The sequence below is a fragment of the Anomaloglossus baeobatrachus genome, chromosome 1 (genome assembly GCF_048569485.1).
Source record: "Anomaloglossus baeobatrachus isolate aAnoBae1 chromosome 1, aAnoBae1.hap1, whole genome shotgun sequence".
NCBI lineage: Eukaryota > Metazoa > Chordata > Amphibia > Anura > Aromobatidae > Anomaloglossus > Anomaloglossus baeobatrachus.
The window spans coordinates 323967836-323983705 of NC_134353.1; the positions used below are offsets into that span (position 1 = coordinate 323967836).

Sequence of the window (15870 nt, forward strand, 5' to 3'; positions counted from 1 at the left end):
GCAGGACAGCATTAATAGCGTAAGTCGCAATGCAGACATTGCGAGGGTAAGGACGCCATCTGCGGCACAGATGTACATGTGACAGTGTCCACGTGCGCAAGACCAGCTGAAAAAGCTTGGAATGCCCATACGGCTGCGAATGCCGGAGCAACCGACACGCCGATAGCTTCATAGACAGAATTCAACCAGAGGACCATCTGTCTGTCAATGGCATCTTTAAGTGAAGTCCCATCTTCCACTGCAACTATGGATCTAGCCGCAAGCCTGGAGATAGGGGAATCCACCTTTGGACACTGGGTCCAGCGCTTGACCACGTCAGGGAGAAAAAAGGATAACGTGTATCCTTAACACGATTGGAGAACGCTTATCTGGATAAGTGTGGTGTTTCCGGATTGCTTCTCTGAAGTCAGAGTGGCCAGAAAAGTACTCAATATACGCTTGAGATACTGAAAAGGGATTTCTCCTGCTGTGAAGCTGACTCCTCCACCGGAGGAGCTGAAGGAGAAATATCCAACATTCCCTTGATGGACGCTAGAAGATCATTCACTATGGCGTCACCATCCGGAGTATCCGGATTGAGAGCGGTCTCAGGATCAGAGTCCTGATCAGCTACGTCTGCCTCATCATACAGAGAGTCCCGCTGGGACCCTAACCAGTGATGAAGCCGAGTGCCGCTCCCAGCGAGCTCGCTTAGACTGTCTGGGACTGTCGTCCGTGTCAGAGCCTGCGCCCTGGGATGCATGGGACCCCCCCGGAGCACTGATTTGTTCCAAATGAGGGCGTATCAACATTGCCCATGGTCCGTCTGGACTGCAAAGTCTCTAAGATGTTAGTCACAGTCACAGACCTATCAGCCGAAACTGCAACTCCGTCCCTGTCCCTGGACAGGGTTCACAGGTGGTTCCATTAGCCACCTCTAGCAGAGACCCCGGCTGACCAAGTGCTACAGGGGAGCATTGCACACAATGGGGACAGTGGAACCTGCCGTGTGGAACAGTATCACGTGCAGTACAAGCAGCATAGAAAGCCTGTGCCTTGGCACCCTTTCTTTTTTGCTGCTGTTGTCTAGCCATCTAGAAGCATATAGCCAAGAATAGCGACCGTACAGTGCAATGTATAGCATACAAGCAGAAAGTACAAATGAACACTTCAGCACATGCAGTACAAGCAGCATAGAAAGCCTGTGCCTTAGCACCCTTGCTTTTTTGCTGCTGTTGTCCAGCCATCTAGGAGTATATAGCCAAGAATAGCGACCGTACAGTGCAGTGTATAGCATACCAGCATAAAGTACAAATGAACACTTCAGCACATGCAATACAAGCAGCCTAGAAAGCCTGTGCCTTAGCACCCTTGCTTTTTGCTGCTGTAGTCTAGCCATCTAGGCATAAAGTACAAATGGCATTAGTGGGGTCAGCACTTCAGGTGCTGCTTACCGCCCGCCCAAAGGCGGGTGTGTGGTCGCCCGAATCCTGTGACTGGTTGCCCAGAGCTTGTCTCCCTTCTCCAGCCCAGACTGCGTGCAGGAATGGCTGCCGGCGTCTTGTGAAGAGGGGCGGGCCGTGGGCGTGCCCCAGACAAGAGCGGGAAACTGGCGTCCCACTGTGTCCAGTGAAGGGGGCTGGAGAATGCAAAGCAGACTCCAGCTCTCGGCGCTGACTTTCTGTACAGCGTCCCGCCCCTCCCCTGACTGGCAGGGCTGGGGGCGGGAACGAAGCGAAAACTAGGCCGCAAAGCCGGGGACTCTAGTAATAAGCGCGGCCGTCCTATGTGCACGGCCAGCGCGGAAGTCCCCGGCGCACCACAAGTCCCAGCCGCGCCACAGTGTAAACACCCCGCAGCGGCCGGCGCGGCAGTTTCTAACACATAAATTCACTCAGCTAAGCTGCAGTGAATAATAGCACAAGCGCTCCGCGCTGTTGTCCCCGGCGCACTAGCACTCCCAGCAATGCTGGTGTGTGTGTGCGCGATGTGTACGGGGACACAGAGTACCTTAATGTAGCAGGGCCCTGTCCCTGACGATACCCAGCTCCATATCCAGCAGGATCTCCGGGTCTGTGGATGGAGCCCGGTCTCAGTGCCTGGAGACCGGTAAGATCCCACTTCACCCAGAGCCCCGAGGGGGGATGGGGAAGGAAAACAGCATGTGGGCTCCAGCCTCCGTACCCGCAATGGGTACCTCAACCTTAACAAACACCCGACAAAAGTGGGGTGAGAAGGGAGCATGCTGGGGGCCCTAGTATGGGCCCTCTTTTCTTCCATCCGACATAGTCAGCAGCTGCTGCTGACTAAAAACAGTGGAGCTATGCGTGGACGTCTGACCTCCTTCGCACAAAGCATGAAAACTGAAGCAGCCCGTGATCCACGGGGGGTGTATATGCAGAAGGGGAGGGGCCTTACACTTTTTAGTGTAATACTTTGTGTGGCCTCCGGAGGCAGTAGCTATACACCCAATCGTCTGGGTCTCCCAATGGAGCGCCGAAGAAAAAGAAGTCCTGAACCGCGAAGCAGAGGAACTTTTGGTGAGCTGGAGCGATGGGTATGTGCAGGTACATGTCCCTGATAGCTAGGGAGGCAAGGAATTCTCCTTCGACCATAAAGGTAATAATGGACTCTAGGAAGTCCATTCTGAATCTTCTTACGTGCACATGTTTGCTCAGGTGTTAGAGGTCCAGGATGGGACGAACTGACCCGTCCTTTTTTGAGGACCACGAGAGGTTGGAAATAGAAGGCCTTGAACCTCTTGCCGTCCGGAACAGGTACCATCACCCCCGCGGTTTGGAGGGAGTGGATTGCTGAGGAGAAGGCCTCGTGGTGTTTTGGAGCCTATGGGGGGGGGGGGGGGTTTGAGAGAAAAGACTGACCAGGGGATCGGGTCCAGAATTCAATGTGGTAACCGGAAGACACAAGGTATCACACCCATTTGTGGTCTGAGGCGGCCCAGATGGAGGAGGACGAGACTCCTCGGTCTTTGTCTAGACTGCCAGGACGAGGTGGACTCGAGGAGGGCTGAGAAAGTCGGGCCCTGCGTGTCTAGTTAAAAAAAAAAACATCCTGGGCTAGAGTTGGGGGAGGGAGGTACTCTTTTCCTCCCGTGGCGTCAGACAAAAAGAGAGCCTGTCCAGATGATCGGCAAACCATCAGTCTGGAAAGGAGTACTGTGAGAGGCTTCTTAGAGACAGAGTCCGCTCTCCATTATCGGAACAAGAGGGCCTTACGGATGGCTATGGTGCTTGAGGCGGCAATAACTGCGCAGGTAGCAGCGCCGAGGGAGGCCTGCATGAGGTACTCTGCCTCCGCAGCAATGTGAACTGTTACATCTGTGAGGGTCTGAGGGAAACTGGTAGTCCTGGTGCCTGTGCGACCCACACGGAAGGGGAGAGGGACCCGCGGCCTCAAGGCAAAGCGATCGAGCTGCTCCACTTGTCTGTCTGTCGGGTCCTTGAAGGAGGATCCATCAAGTAAAAGACAGGAGTGGTCCTTCAGGCAGGCGGAAGCCGGGTGAGGGTCCACCGAGGCCGGATCAGCCCAGCCCTTAGAGACAGCTAAGCCAAAGGGGTACCGGGAGTCCATGAGTTTACGGATACCGAAGCGGCGTTAAAATCCCTTTTTTTGAGGTTTATTCACCCTTTTAAAAGGAGACCGCAGGGTCAGTAATAGTGGATGGGAGATCTTCCACATGCAGAGTCTTGGTTGATTGCTGCAATAAGTCCATCGCAGCTTGATCGCTCTGGGAGGTTGAAACCAAGGAATCATCCCGGTACAAACATCATTTCCCTTCCTCCGGCTCCTCAAAGACCGCGGAACATGTGGGAGAACCCCATCTGTGTACCCCAGAAGGAGAACCATGGGGGTCATGCCCTTTTTCTGATCTGCAACCGGTGAAGCAGAGGGCTGATTCTTATCAGAAGGACCCTCTATAGAGGTGTCATCAGGCTGCGTTCTGTCCAGGGCCCCGAGGGGTGTGAGGACGATGTTGCATAGCCAGCACCAGGTTCTGGGAACTGTGCCCATTCCGGGGGACTGGGAGCCATAGGCTCTGGGCTGCCAGCGGTTCCTGCGGTGGTGGCAGGGGGGGTAAGCTACAGGGGCACCGGACTCACAGAAGGAAGAGGTGCCATCATCCCCTAGTAGCTCAGTGTCTTCTAGTTGTTGCTGTAGTTGTGCAGGGCATAAAACATGTGACTGCAGCCCCTGGCTGATGAGCCACAAACTGATTGTAATGCGGGAGCAATGCTCTGCATAGCTAATATGCAAGTGAGTCTATAACTCACCGAGAACACCGATAGCCCTTCCCCCCTCCTCCTGTGTCACAGTTCCTGTGAGAAGGAGGATGTTAAATGTTTCACGAATTTCCATGTCATCCTTGGCCTGCTGTCCAGGGGCCATGCTAATCTTCTGTGTAGCTCTGCATTTGAGCATATGTGCTGCCGAAGCTAGCACCCTGTGTGAGGGGGGGGGGGCGTGGCTTATCAAGTGTTGGAGGGGATGGCTTAGCTCTGACAAGAAGGCATGAGAAAATATAATAAACAAAGAAAAAAAAAAAATGGTGGGAAGGGTCTCCCCTTCCCTCCTCCAGCCCTGCACAACAATGGTGGACAGAAAAACCTCTATAAGTGTACCACAGCTGCGGCTGCACTGAGCCCTGGGAGCTCTCCCCTCCCCCCGCCACAGGTGGAATGCTATGCAGGTGTCTGCAATCACAGCCCATGTGCATCCAGTCAGTGTGACCTTTGCTCCAATTTCCTGTCAGGGAGCCAGTGTGCAGATTCTGATGCTTGCTGGCAGAACTTGTATCAACTCAGACCCTGCCAGAGGGAGTGAGGAAGTTTTCATCTGCTCTGTGCTCTGGAAAAATCGGAATGATCGCACCTCAGCTCCTGTGGAGATGGCAGTCTGGTCACACTTGGTGCAGAACTTGTATCAACTCAGAGCCTGCAAGAGGGGCTGAGGAAGTTTTCATCTGCTCTGGAAAATCAGTGCCATGAGACCTGTCGTCCAGTGAGTAACAGCCCAGGATCCAGCGTCGCAGGAAGGGGTACGGGGAGGCAATACTCCGCGTTCCCGCCTGTTGATGGTTTTGGGAAATCAGTCCCCGAAGGAACCGTTGCCCTCTAAAAACAAAAAATTCTTGCTGCAGTAGTCTGCAGAGATGTGCCTCCTATAGATACTAAGCTAAAACTGAAGTAGCCTGGCTGAGCCAGGGGGTGTATACTACAGGGGAGGAGCTAACATCTTTGCATCTTAGTGTCCTCCTATGGATAAGCAGCATAACACCCATGGTCCTGTGTCCCCCAATGAGGCGTCAGAGAAAGATATTTAGTAAAAAACATTTCTTAAGATTCTGTGTTATGCACTAAGGCCAGGGACTAGTTACAAGGGTGTTAGTGCCTACACTCATTCCTCCCTCTTAGCATGTTACTATGTGCCACAGGGGCATGCTTAACATGCTATTCAATGCAGCATCACCAGCGGTGACGCTAGTACCTGTATCCGCTCTCACCGCTGATCCGAAGTCCCAGCACTTCCGGTCATGCGCACTAGACCTCTCTGAAGCCGGGACGCGTACACATTGAATAGCATGTTGGCGTGCTAAGACCGGAATGAGCGCAGGAACAAACACCCTTATGACTAGTCTCTGCGCTCATTAGCATATAAATACTTTTTCTAAAGATCTCTTTATCTATGCAGCCACCTTTATATCTGTGTCATGTATATGATCTGAAACCTGAATTATGTAAGGCAAATCGACATATTTCCCACAATGCTCTATGTCCAGAGGTTAATTAAGTATTTCATTTTATGGCTCTCCTCAACACTACTACATACAGGGACAGTTAGGCAGGGATTAGCAATATACACCCAGAACGGCTCGTGACTGAATGCATATTGCACCTGACAGGCTCACTTTAAAATGGGTAACTTTATTGTTACATGAGCTTCACCTGTTTAACATTAAGAAAGCAAAAAAAAAAAAAAAGCTTAAAAAGGGGTTAACTGGAGGTGCAGTCAATTGCAATGAGTCAAATTTACTATAATGTATGCTGAATTTGCATTCATTATAGAGACTACTGTGCCAGCTGAAAGTGGTTATAGATATCGATTGCCTGTTATGGCATACTAAATGCCAGCTTTGAAGAATCAGCCCTTAGTTTTGCTGAAACCAACACTATAAAAGTTCAAAAAGCATCACAAAAGGAACCTGCCACGCTGTACATGCAGTCATGCATCATGGTAATGCAGAGTATTAAGCAGAATGACGTGTAGGTTTGTTGGAAAAGATTCTGTATAACTTGTATTCTTTTCATGGATATCCCTGGTACGTAGCGTAGATGCATACGAGTCTAATGAGTGGTTCAGTCATTGGAGTACAAGGACTAAAATGCAAGTTTTATTGAAACCTTTCCGACAAAAACGATCAGTCTGATCAGCTCCTCTCGCTTTATAACAGACTGCCTCTGCAGGATCACAAAACATTTTCAGCAAGACAGATTCCCTTTAAAACGTTCCAAACGATACATGTCAAAAAACTAAAGTATGAAAAAAAGTGGTTTTCCTTTGGCAATGGAACAGCTGAAAGAACAATGTATTTTATATGCAAAAGGCAAAATCTTCCCTTTTCAGAAGGTGTTTTTATTAGTTAAAATAAACCCCTCAAAATCAAGCCTGCTTAGGTAGTTACAGAACAGCAAACCCAGAGCCCAACAATATACTCAATATACTAGGCAAAGTATAAAAGGGACAGCGCTATCTAGAAGACACGAGGCAAGATACTCAAATACAATTCCAGACAACTCAATAGAACAATATCATTGAATTTTAAGAAAATCTGTATTTTCTTAAACTCTATCCACTGTTGCTTCTTGTTCTTTAGGTCAGATGTGTGTGGTGCGTGGATGAAACATAACACTATGGTAAAGGGTTCTGGCACGAATATGGCCCTGCTTCTGGAGATTGTGGGACCCTAGCCCAGCAGGGACGATTCTATAGTATTGTATCAGAAGCCCCTGTAAGGTTAATGGTAGGATAGCCACTAAAGGAGCCGTACTACATTAAACACAGTACATCTGGATTTAGAAGACTTTATAGGAATGCATTGCAATATCATCTATACACAATTCCCTTTCGCTGAAGAGTCCTGCTTCCCAGGAATCAATGCTATTAATCTACCTGATAAGTAAAAGCAGGGCCATATATAAATGTAATATACAGTATATTTTAGAGATAAATAGTCATACTGTCACTTCCCCTTTACGAATAGTGCCAATAGCTTTAATTCTTAATATATCGATGACACTATGTTGCAACCTAGGTCTTGCTACTAAAATTATCCTTTGTTCCCCACCTGTCAATGGACATCTAACATGAGAAGTGACACCCAGAATCTCAAAATAATACTTAAAACTACTTAATGCCAATATCCTTTTAAACCATGGACATGACTGACAGCAAGTCTCATCTCAAAAGAAACAAATTCATAGCAATGGCACACTAAATTCAAGCTTACCTGAAATGTCTGAGCCAGAACCAGAACGAATGGAGTCACCAGAAAATGAAGCAGAATCAGATTCGGAGTCACTAGCTTCACTACGTGTATCATAATCATTGGCTTCTCGCTGGTCTCGCTCATGCCCTTCTTGGTCATACTCTTCCTCCTCCTCTCCCTCCTCCTCTTCCTCTTCTGCTTCTTCGCCCTCATCCTCCTCTTCTTCCATGCCTTCCTCATTCTCACTGTTTGCTTGATCTTCATCAGATGATTCACTACCACTGCCACTATCCCTGTCTGACCCATAATCTTCAGAGTTGCCATCAGAGGAGCGACTCGACCGACTTGGCCTTTGGCTTGAATCATTCCTTAGTTTCTGGCAAAGAGATTGAGAATTTTTTGAAATGGTATGAATTAAGAATTCCTTAGATTGGAGGGTTTAATACATGATATCTTAACAGATGTAAACACTAAGGAAAAATATCTTTCCTTAGACTGGATGCACAGATCCCACATACCAAGAAGTGTTGGCTAAGTATCTAGTGTTCTGTGCTGCGTGTACCCTCACACACTAAACTATGCCGGGGCTCAACAAGTCACTGTAGTTAGATGACCAAATAATCTAAAAATCGGTTATGGTTACAGATACCCATCTTGTTGGGTTATGTTTAATGTGGTATCGTACACCAGTAAGGCTATGTGCGCACGTTGCGTATTTGCATGCAGTTACGCTGCGATCTGCACCGCAACGTAACTGCATGCGTCCTGCGTCCCCTGCATAATCTATGGAGATTGTGCAGGAAACATGCGCACGTGGCGTATTAGAGCGCAGCGCTTCGCCTGCTGCCCGAAACGTGCGTTCTAAGAAGTGACATGTCACTTCTTTCGTGCGCTCTGCCTGCAGGTCCCACTCTGTCTATGGGAGGGGCTGCACTCAGAGTGCATGGAATCGGCGTTTTTTTAATTACGGACTCTTTCTGCAGCGATTTGAAGCGCACGTGTGCTGTTCAAATCGCTGCAGAAGTTTCTGCAGGGACAAACGCTACGTGCGCACATAACCTAAGAAAGGCAAGTTGGCTCATGATGCCCACACTTGCTGAAACTAACAAGGGAGAGAGCAACAATGAGGATTATTGCAACTGTGGGGTGAGTGTTTGTGAATGCCGGACATCATCGCATCTACATCAAAACCTCCAACTTCTATACATATGGATTGCTCGGCCCAGCAAGGGACTCTTAAAACAAAAAAATAAATAGATTTAAAAAAAAAAAAAAAAATCAAGTAAAACGTCTGGTTAAGATTTTACCGACTCAATAGGTTTAACCCCTTCATGACCATGGACGGATATATCCGCCAAGGAGCGTGTCCCGTTAAGCCCCGCCCCCTGCCGCAGGCAGGCGGCGGCGGGCGGCACACATCAGCTGTTTTCAACAGCTGACATGTGTGCCTGCTAGCCGCGGGTGGAATCGCTTCCACCCGCGGCCATTAACCCCTTAAATCTCGCTGCCAAAGTCTGGAAGCAAGATCTATATGCGCGCGGCCATGTTTTTTACTTACCGCCGCCCCCACCGGAAGTCACGTGCGTGATCACGTGACTTTCGGTAGTTGCAATCGTAGCACAGGGTCATGTGATAGCACAGGGTCATGTGATGACGCCTGCAGCTATGAAGTTTCACTTTCGTTTTCCCTCGGCCGCGAGCAGAGAGAAACAGAAAGAGACTGAATCTGCTGTTTACAGCTGTATAGCTGTGATCAGCAGATAGATAAGAGCGATCGGATTGCTGATCGCTATAGCCCCCTAAGGGGACTAGTAAAAGGTAAAAAAAAAAAAACCCTAAAAGTTCAAATCACCCTCCCTTTCCCACCATTGAAAATTAAACGGTTAAAGAATAAATATACACATTTGGTATCGCCGCGTTCAGAAATGCCCGAACAAAATATAAAATCAATTAATCTGATTGGTAAACAATGTAGTGGCAAAAAATTCCAAACACCAAAATTACGTTTTTTGGTCGCAAGTTTTACACAAAATGCAATAACAGGCGATCAAAACGTAGCATCTGCGCAAAAATGGTACCATTAGAAACGACAGCTTGAGACGCAAAAAATAAGCAGTCACTGAGCCATAGATCCCAAAAAATGAGAACGCTACGTGTTTCGGAAAATGGCGCAAAACGTGCGCCACTTTTATTGGACAAAATTGTGATTTTTTTTTTAACCCCTTAGATACAAGTAAACCTATACATGTTTGGTGTCTACAAACTCGCACCGACCTCATGCATCATACCAATACATCAGGTTTACCATATAGTGAACACCGTGAATAAAAACATCCCAAAAACTATTGTGCCACACTTTTTTTGCAGTTTTTCCACACTTGGAATTTTTTTGCTGTTTTCCAGTACACTATATGGTAAAACTTAAGGTTTCATTTAAAAGTACAACTTGTCCCGCAAAAAACAAGCCCTCATATGGCAAGATTGACGGAAAAATAAAAAAAAAGTTACAGCTCTCGGAAGAAGGGGTGCAAAAAACAAAAACGGAAAGTGCCCCAGGGCTGAAGGGGTTAAGTATGGGAGTGAATAAAAAAAAAAAAAAAAACAAAACACACAAACCCAAAAACAGAACATTTGTTCAATGACAACCAAGCAATTTTAGCTGGTACCTCTGGGGCCACTTCTGGAGTATTGGATTTGGGTCTTCTCTCAGATTCTCTCTTCCTTGAGCTCACTTTGTCTTGTGGTCCTTTAAAACCATCCCTGGAGGTACTGCTGGATGAATGAACTCTTCGGTCACCCTCAGGTCTCCTGTTCCGGTCGTGTCTCTGGAAATCATCACTTTTATAATCAGACGCCTGCTTTCCTTTGGTGCTGACCACTCTTTTTGCACTTCCAGACAGCCTTTGAGGTGGAGGCCTTGCTAAATGAGAGGACGGTTTTTGCCGCTTTGGTTCAGACATTTCAGCTCCTCTATCACTTTTTCTTTTTGACCCTTTGGAAAAGGAAAAATAAATTAAAAAAAACAAAAAGCAGCAAATATTTTTGAAGCTTATTAAAACATTTTTAATCTCTATAACCAACCCATACAGAATCAACATAGGAGCATAGGCCGATACCACAGATTCCATTACAGCCCTTCTGAAAACCTAAGCTAGTAGTTGAGTTTCTCTTACGTGACAAACTATTCATATGAAAACATACTAAATTATTTTGCACTTCTAGAGAGACCTGTTTATACAGGACAATTAATGGAAGAAGGGAATTTTGTTTACTTACCGTAAATTCCTTTTCTTCTAGCTCCAATTGGGAGACCCAGACAATTGGGGTGTATAGCTTATGCCTCCGGAGGTCACACAAAGCATTACACTTAAAAGTGTAAACCCCTCCCCTCTGCCTATACACCCTCCCGTGCATCACGGGCTCCTCAGTTTTGGTGCAAAAGCAGGAAGGAGGAAACTTATAAATTGGTCTAAGGTAAATTCAATCCGAAGGATGTTCGGAGAACTTAAACCATGAACCAAGAACAATTCAACATGAACAACATGTGTACACAAAAGAACAACAGCCCGAAGGGAACAGGGGCGGGTGCTGGGTCTCCCAATTGGAGCTAGAAGAAAAGGAATTTACGGTAAGTAAACAAAATTCCCTTCTTCTTTGTCGCTCCATTGGGAGACCCAGACAATTGGGACGTCCAAAAGCAGTCCCTGGGTGGGTAAAGAATACCCCGGTAATAGAGCCGAAAGACGGCCCCTTCCTACAGGTGGGCAACCGCCGCCTGGAGGACTCGCCTACCTAAGCTGGCATCTGCCGAAGCGTAGGTATGCACCTGATAGTGCTTCGTGAAAGTGTGCAGACTCGACCAGGTAGCCGCCTGGCACACCTGCTGAGCCGTAGCCTGGTGCCGCAATGCCCAGGACGCACCCACGGCTCTGGTAGAATGGGCTTTCAGTCCTGAAGGAACCGGAAGGCCAGAAGAACGGTAGGCTTCAAGAATTGGTTCCTTGATCCACCGAGCCAAGGTTGACTTGGAAGCCTGCGACCCTTTACGCTGGCCAGCGACAAGGACAAAGAGCGCATCCGAGCGGCGCAGGGGCGCCGTACGAGAAATGTAGAGCCGGAGTGCTCTCACAAGATCTAACAAGTGCAAATCCTTTTCACATTGGTGAACTGGATGAGGACAAAAGGGAATTTTGTTTACTTACCGTAAATTCCTTTTCTTCTAGCTCCAATTGGGAGACCCAGACAATTGGGTGTATAGCTACTGCCTCCGGAGGCCACACAAAGTACTACACTTAAAAGTGTAAGGCCCCTCCCCTTCTGGCTATACACCCCCCCGTGGGATCACGGGCTCCTCAGTTTTAGTGCAAAAGCAAGAAGGAGGAAAGCCAATAACTGTTTTAAATACAAATTCAACCCGAGAAACAACCTCGGAGAACTGAACTGTTCAACATGAACAACATGTGCACCCGAAAAAAACAAATTTCCTAAGAAAAACAGGGCGGGTGCTGGGTCTCCCAATTGGAGCTAGAAGAAAAGGAATTTACGGTAAGTAAACAAAATTCCCTTCTTCTTTGTCGCTCCTAATTGGGAGACCCAGACAATTGGGACGTCCAAAAGCAGTCCCTGGGTGGGTAAAAGAATACCTCGTGATAGGGCCGTCAAACAGCCCTTTCCTACAGGTGAGCCACCGCCGCCTGAAGGACTTGTCTACCTAGGCCGGCATCCGCCGAAGCGTAGGTATGCACCTGATAATGCTCGGTAAAAGTGTGCAGACTCGACCAGGTAGCCGCCTGGCACACCTGCTGAGCCGTAGCCTGGTGCCGTAATGCCCAGGACGCACCCACGGCTCTGGTAGAATGGGCTTTCAGTCCTGATGGAATCGGAAGCCCAGCAGAACGGTAGGTGTGAAGAATTGGTTCCTTGATCCAACGCGCAAGGGTGGATTTGGAAGCTTGCGACCCTTTACGCTGACCAGCGACAAGGACAAAGAGTGCATCCGAGCGGCGCAGAGGCGCCGTGCGGGAAATGTAGATCCTGAGTGCTCTCACCAGATCCAATAAATGCAAACCTTTTTCAAATTGGTGAACTGGATGCGGACACAAAGACGGTAAAGTGATATCTTGATTGAGATGAAAGGAAGATACCACCTTGGGAAGAAATTCTGGAATTGGACGCAGAACTACCTTGTCCTGGTGAAACACCAGGAATGGAGATCTGCATGATAACGCCGCCAGCTCGGACACTCTCCGAAGAGACGTGACCGCCACTAGAAAGGCCACTTTCTGTGAAAGACGAGAAAGGGAAACCTCCTTCATAGGCTCGAAAGGCGGCTTTTGGAGAGCAATTAGAACCTTGTTCAGGTCCCAGGGCTCCAATGGCCGCTTGTAAGGGGGGACGATATGACAAACCCCTTGCAGGAACGTGCGTACCTGAGGAAGTCGCGCCAGGCGTTTCTGAAAAAATACGGATAGCGCGGAGACTTGACCCGTAAGGGAGCCAAGCGACAAACCTTTTTCCAACCCAGACTGCAGGAAGGAAAGAAAAGTAGGCAATGCAAAAGGCCAGGGAGAAACTCCCTGAGTCGAGCACCAAGATAGGAATATCCTCCACGTCCTGTGGTAGATCTTGGCGGAGGATGGTTTCCTAGCCTGTCTCATGGTGGCAACCACTTCATGAGATAAACCTGAGGCCGCTAGGATCCAGGACTCAATGGCCACACAGTCAGGTTCAGGGCCGCAGAATTCAGATGGAAAAACGGCCCTTGAGACAGCAAGTCTGGACGGTCTGGTAGTGCCCACGGATGGCCTACCGTGAGGTGCCACAGATCCGGGTACCACGACCTCCTTGGCCAGTCTGGAGCGACGAGAATGGCGCGGCGGCAGTCGGACCTGATTTTGCGGAGCACTCTGGGCAACAATGCCAGAGGTGGGAACACATACGGTAGTCGGAACTGCGACCAATCTTGAACTAAGGCGTCTGCCGCCAGAGCTCGGTGATCGTGAGACCGTGCCATGAAAACCGGGACCTTGTTGTTGTGCCGTGACGCCATCAGGTCGACGTCCGGCATCCCCCAGCGGCGACAGATCTCCTGAAACACGTCCGGGTGAAGGGACCATTCCCCTGCGTCCATGCCCTGGCGACTGAGAAAGTCTGCTTCCCAGTTTTCTACGCCTGGGATGTGAACGGCGGATATGGTGGATGCCGTGTCTTCCACCCACGTCAGAATCCGCCGGACTTCCTGGAAGGCTTGCCGACTGCGTGTTCCCCCTTGGTGGTTGATGTATGCCACCGCTGTGGAGTTGTCCGACTGAATTCGGATCCGCTTGCCTTCCAGCCACTGTTGGAAGGCTTGTAGGGCAAGATAGACTGCTCTGATCTCCAGAACATTGATCTGAAGGGTGGACTCTTTCCGAGTCCACGTACCCTGAGCCCTGTGGTGGAGAAACACTGCTCCCCACCCTGATAGACTCGCATCTGTCGTGACCACCGCCCAGGATGGGGGTAGGAACGACTTTCCTTTTGACAATGAGGTGGGAAGAAGCCACCACCGGAGAGATTCCTTGGCTGCCTGAGAGAGGGAGACCTCCCTGTCGAGGGACGTCGACTTCCCGTCCCATTGGCGGAGAATGTCCCATTGTAGTGGACGCAGATGAAACTGCGCAAAAGGAACTGCTTCCATTGCTGCTACCATCTTCCCTAGGAAGTGCATGAGGCGCCTCAAGGGGTGCGACTGGCCCTGAAGGAGAGATTGCACCCCTATCTGTAGCGAGCACTGTTTGTCCAGTGGAAGTTTCACTATCGCTGAGAGAGTATGAAACTCCATGCCAAGATATGTTAGTGATTGGGTCGGGGTTAGATTTGACTTTGAAAAGTTGATAATCCACCCGAAACTCTGGAGAGTCTTCAGTGCCACGTTCAGGCTGTGTTGGCATGCCTCTTGAGAGGGTGCCTTGATAAGTAGATCGTCCAAATACGGGATCACGGAGTGACCTTGTGAGTGCAGGACTGCTACTACTGCTGCCATGACCTTGGTGAAGACCCGAGGGCCTGTCGCCAGCCCGAAAGGTAGAGCTACGAACTGCAGGTGTTCGCTTCCTATAACGAAGCGTAGAAAACGCTGATGCTCTGGCGCAATTGGCACGTGGAGATAAGCATCCTTGATCTATTGATGCTAGGAAATCTCCTTGAGACATTGAGGCGATAACGGAGCGGAGAGATTCCATCCTGAACCTCCTGGTTTTTACGTGTTTGTTGAGCAGCTTTAGATCCAGGACGGGACGGAACCAGGGCTGTGGAGTCGGAGTCGGAGTCGTGGAGTCGGAGTCGGAGCTCATTTTGGTGGAGTCGGAGTCGGAGTCGGTATAAAATGCACCGACTCCGACTCCTAAAATATATAATAAATTGGGGACAGGAGTGCAATGCAGAATGTGCTGAATATTTTACTAAATAACAACATTTAGTATAATGCTTATATTTAAGTGAAAAATTTATTGTAGTACAATGTGAACATCAGACATTTAATTGTTTTTATGATACAATAATCAAGATATTTGGATAGAACATAAAATATTTATTGGAATACAACTTTAGAACACAAAAAAACTAATAAATTGTAAATATGTAATATATATAATATATATATATACAGTGTATATACACACACACACAAGATATATATGTAATCTACTGTATATTACATAGTGTATTACATATTTACAATTTATTACAGTTTTTTGTGTTCTAAAGTTGTATTCCAATAAATATATTTTATGTTCTATCCAAATATCTTGATTATTGTATCATAAAAATTATTAAATGTCTGATGTTCACATACACATATTCATGTGCTACAATAAATTTTTCACCTAACTATAAGCAATATATGTAGGAGGAGTCGGAGTCGGAGCCGGAGTCGGAGTCGGAGTCGGAGTCGGTGCAAGAGAATTTGAGGAGTCGGAGTCGAAGGTTTGGCTTACCGACTCCACAGCCCTGGACGGAACGACCCGTCTTTCTTTGGCACCACAAACAAATTGGAGTAAAAACCGTGACCTTGTTCCTGAAGAGGAACAGAAGTCACCACTCCTTCCGCCTTTAGAGCGGACACCGCTTGCAGCAGAGCATCGGCTCGGTCGGGCGGTGGGGAAGTTCTGAAGAAGCGAGTTGGAGGACGAGAGCAGAACTCTATCCTGTACCCGTGAGACAGAATGTCTCTCACCCAACGGTCTTTGACCTGTGACAACCAATGTCGCCAAAGCGGGAGAGCCTGCCACCGACCGAGGATGCGGAGAGAGGAGGCTGAGAGTCATGAGGAAGCCGTCTTGGTAACGGTTCTTCCGGCTGGCTTTTTTGGGCGTGATTGAGTCCGCCAAGAATCTGAGCCCCTCTGA

General features: G+C 48.4%; 1 protein-coding gene and 1 pseudogene across 3 annotated transcripts in view; both read right to left on the reverse strand.

The window, feature by feature from the left end:
• Positions 1-15870, reverse strand: part of YTHDC1 (YTH N6-methyladenosine RNA binding protein C1) — a 109539-nt gene that overhangs the window by 59599 nt on the left and 34070 nt on the right. For all 3 annotated transcript variants that reach the window (XM_075351756.1, XM_075351743.1, XM_075351749.1), the window contains exons 3-4: positions 10150-10475; positions 7505-7859 (exon numbers count right to left, since the gene is read on the reverse strand). In XM_075351756.1, the coding sequence (XP_075207871.1) occupies positions 7505-7859; positions 10150-10475 (681 nt within the window). The remainder of the gene's footprint in view (positions 1-7504; positions 7860-10149; positions 10476-15870) is intronic.
• On the reverse strand, positions 4327-4440 carry LOC142258676 (U6 spliceosomal RNA; annotated as a pseudogene).